The 3080-nt window shown below is 20.6% G+C and overlaps 1 protein-coding gene across 3 annotated transcripts; it reads left to right on the top strand.

Moving 5' to 3' along the window:
- The first annotated feature begins 369 nt into the window (after positions 1-369).
- Positions 370-2526, top strand: kappaB-Ras (NFKB inhibitor interacting Ras like 1). 3 transcript variants are annotated; one of them, XM_011504415.1, is made up of 4 exons: positions 370-417; positions 1357-1426; positions 1766-1877; positions 1983-2526. In XM_011504415.1, the coding sequence occupies exons 3-4, from the start codon at positions 1779-1781 to the stop codon at positions 2475-2477; spliced, it is 594 nt and encodes a 197-aa protein (XP_011502717.1). In that variant the 5' UTR covers positions 370-417; positions 1357-1426; positions 1766-1778; the 3' UTR covers positions 2478-2526. The 3 variants fall into 3 exon arrangements, with proteins under 3 accessions (XP_011502717.1, XP_011502718.1, XP_011502715.1); XM_011504416.1 differs by lacking the exon at positions 1357-1426 and having other exon boundaries at positions 379-417; XM_011504413.1 differs by lacking the exons at positions 370-417; positions 1357-1426 and having other exon boundaries at positions 1747-1877.
- The last annotated feature ends 554 nt before the right edge of the window (positions 2527-3080 follow it).

Here is a 3080-nt window from a genome sequence, read left to right as displayed (position 1 = left end):
TCTTCTCATTATATATAACTTACCACAATTATTTACCGATCACCTATAAATATATGTATTTATTTATATGTTATAAAAGATAAGCGTTCCTCTATTATGTGTCAGCCAATGCCATTTGGACTAATATATTGTTTAGCATTCATCATATAATTTTTTTACATTAATAGCATAGTACTATATATTGTTAGCTTTTAAAGGTAAAAATGAATATAAAATATAATTTTATAGAAATCTTGATAGAGTACATTTATATCAATGAAATCTAATATTTCAAATTATTAGCCTATTTGTGTAATTTAATGGGGTATTGACATATCCATCTCTTTCCCCCCCTCTCACTCACGACCTCTCTTCAACTCTTGAACTTTGGTCTTTACCTATCTCTATATATATTAATCTGTCATTGAAACTCAAAAGGTATTTTAATTTTATTTTTAAAGTTATAATATCTAGTACTATTCCATATAAATATAGGTTTTAAGCAAAATTTTTTTATGCTATGGTAGGCTTCTTTAACACCTATTCCGACCTATTAAACAAAAGTAATCATTTGAAATTAAATTCTATCTATTACTGCGAAATCTAATTCAAGAATATAGAAACAGTTTTACATTCATGATATAGTCACTTGAGGTTTTATATTACAGTTTTTTAATTGTAGTTTTGGATTTTAGTAAATAATGTTCACTTTGATATTATTTTTACATTTATGATATACATGTATTGATAATAAGATTTTCTTTTTAGTTCATTTATTTATTGGTTTTGTAGAAAAAGAAATTGTTTAATTTTCTATACAAAACATTAATCTAAATTTGTTAAGTTTAGTTTAATAAATATAAATTCAAATATTTTTTACATATTATAAATTAGTTTATTGTAAAAGTTAGAAATATTAAAGTTTATAATATTTGTATGAATAATATAATTATGTTTTCAATAAGTTTAAATTTCAAATTATTTAAATTGATAGATATATTCATAAAGAAATTTCGGATAAAAAAAGTTATCATTAATATTTACATTAGCAATAATATCCAAAATGAATTTATAAATATTGATATTTATTAATTTTTATAAAAGCAAATTTTTTTATTCAAGTACCACTATTTTTATAATAGTTTAAGCATTCCTTTAAATACTCAACTCAAAACATAAACAATTCATAATTTGTAGCAACTTATGAGAAAAAACTGCTAATTAATGCCATGGCTGTTAATTATTACAATATTATTAATTTAAAAAATTTTAAAAATAAAATTAAGAAAATGTGTAAATTATTATTATTACATTACAAGTGTTTATACTGAATTTCTACTCATTGGAATTTATACTCTTTATACATATTTTTATCAGCTGTTGGTATAGAATTCAACTCGTAATAGATGGAGACACACTTTATTCCTGCACATTTGTCCATTTGATGTTAATATATAATTAAGTTTTAATTTATTTTCTGAATGTGGTTTGCGTTTTTAATAATATGGTAGAAGTTACAATGAAAAAATTTAACAATTTTTTAATGAAAATAAACTTTACTCGATGTATTTGACTGCTGATTTTTAAGTAAAAGTATGAATTTTATATAATGAATATTTTTTGGAAATGTTACTTAAACTATATGAATATATTTTCTATTGTGAAAATAAAAATATGTCAATAAAAATTGTTTAGAACAAAGACAATTGAAATCATAATAATTAAATTGAAATATGCTTAATAATAACTAATATGTATGTATATATATATACATTTATATGTATAGAAAAAAGCAAATTATGGGAAAAACTACTCGTGTAATTATTTGTGGGATGAAAAGTGTTGGAAAAACATCTTTACTAGAACAATTAGTTTATGGAAATATTACACCAAAGTCGGTAAATATAATAAATTAAAACCTATATTTAAAGTAAATATTAAGAAACTTTAAAAATCTATAGAAAATATATTTCTCATTTATTTTTAATATGTTGATTTTTTAGAAAATATATCCTACAATCGAGGACATTTATGTAATAAATATTGAAACAGATAAAGGTATTAAAGAAAAAATAAGATTTTATGACACAGCAGGATTAGAACCTTTACAAACTAGTACAAATAGTGAACAGTTAGCAAGACATTACCTTGGTTTTGCAGATGGTTATATATTAATGTATGACACCTGTAAGTCAGAATCTTTGGATCTCTTACTATCTATAAAAAAGGATATAGAAAAATATAAAGATAAAAAAGAAATAATAATTATAGTAATTGGTAACAGAACAATGCTTAATACAGATAATTATATAGAAAATACTATTAAAGCTACAAATTGGTGTATTCGAGAAAAAATAAAACATTTCGAAGTTAATGTAATGTATAGACCAAGTTTGTATGAAGCACTAATTCATTTATCTTCACGATTAAATCCAGTACCTAACAAAGGTACATTTCCACAACTAAGTATGGGTCGGAAAATTGGAAAAGCAGAATAATCATACAATATAAAAATCATTTTTATAATAGTGAGATAAGGAAACTATAATCTACTATTTGATTATCATAAATATTTAATAAGAAAAATTCAACTTTTTTAATGTACCATAAAATATGTATAGAGATTTATTAAATAATGTATCTATAAAAAATATAAAAATTATATTATTGCACTAATAATGTGTAACAATCAAAATATTTATAAAAAAATAATTTCTACTTCAAATAAATTTAATTGTACGTAATATTTAATTATATTTACTTGAAATACAATATAGGTGTGCTTATTATAAATTCAGAAATTGAGATTTAGTCTTCATATAAACCTTGAACTTAAAATAAAATTTATATTTTCAGATTATTAACATAAAATATTTTTAAATAAATGTGTATTTTTAATATTTAAATTACATATATAATAACTGGTGAAAATAAAAATTTATTTTATATAAACATATATAAATTAAGTTAAAATTATATTACTGGTATTAATAATTAATTAACATATCTAGATTTATTTATATCATAGGCATGATGAGCATGATATATTCAAGTATAGTGAAATAAACTTTGGTAATTATTTATTTATTAAATTATTTGTA

Source organism: Ceratosolen solmsi, unplaced genomic scaffold (assembly GCF_000503995.2).
Source record: "Ceratosolen solmsi marchali unplaced genomic scaffold, CerSol_1.0 scaffold17, whole genome shotgun sequence".
Taxonomy (NCBI): domain Eukaryota; kingdom Metazoa; phylum Arthropoda; class Insecta; order Hymenoptera; family Agaonidae; genus Ceratosolen; species Ceratosolen solmsi.
The sequence above is the reverse complement of the archived record's forward strand: the minus strand, read 5'-3'. Positions and strand labels throughout refer to the sequence as shown.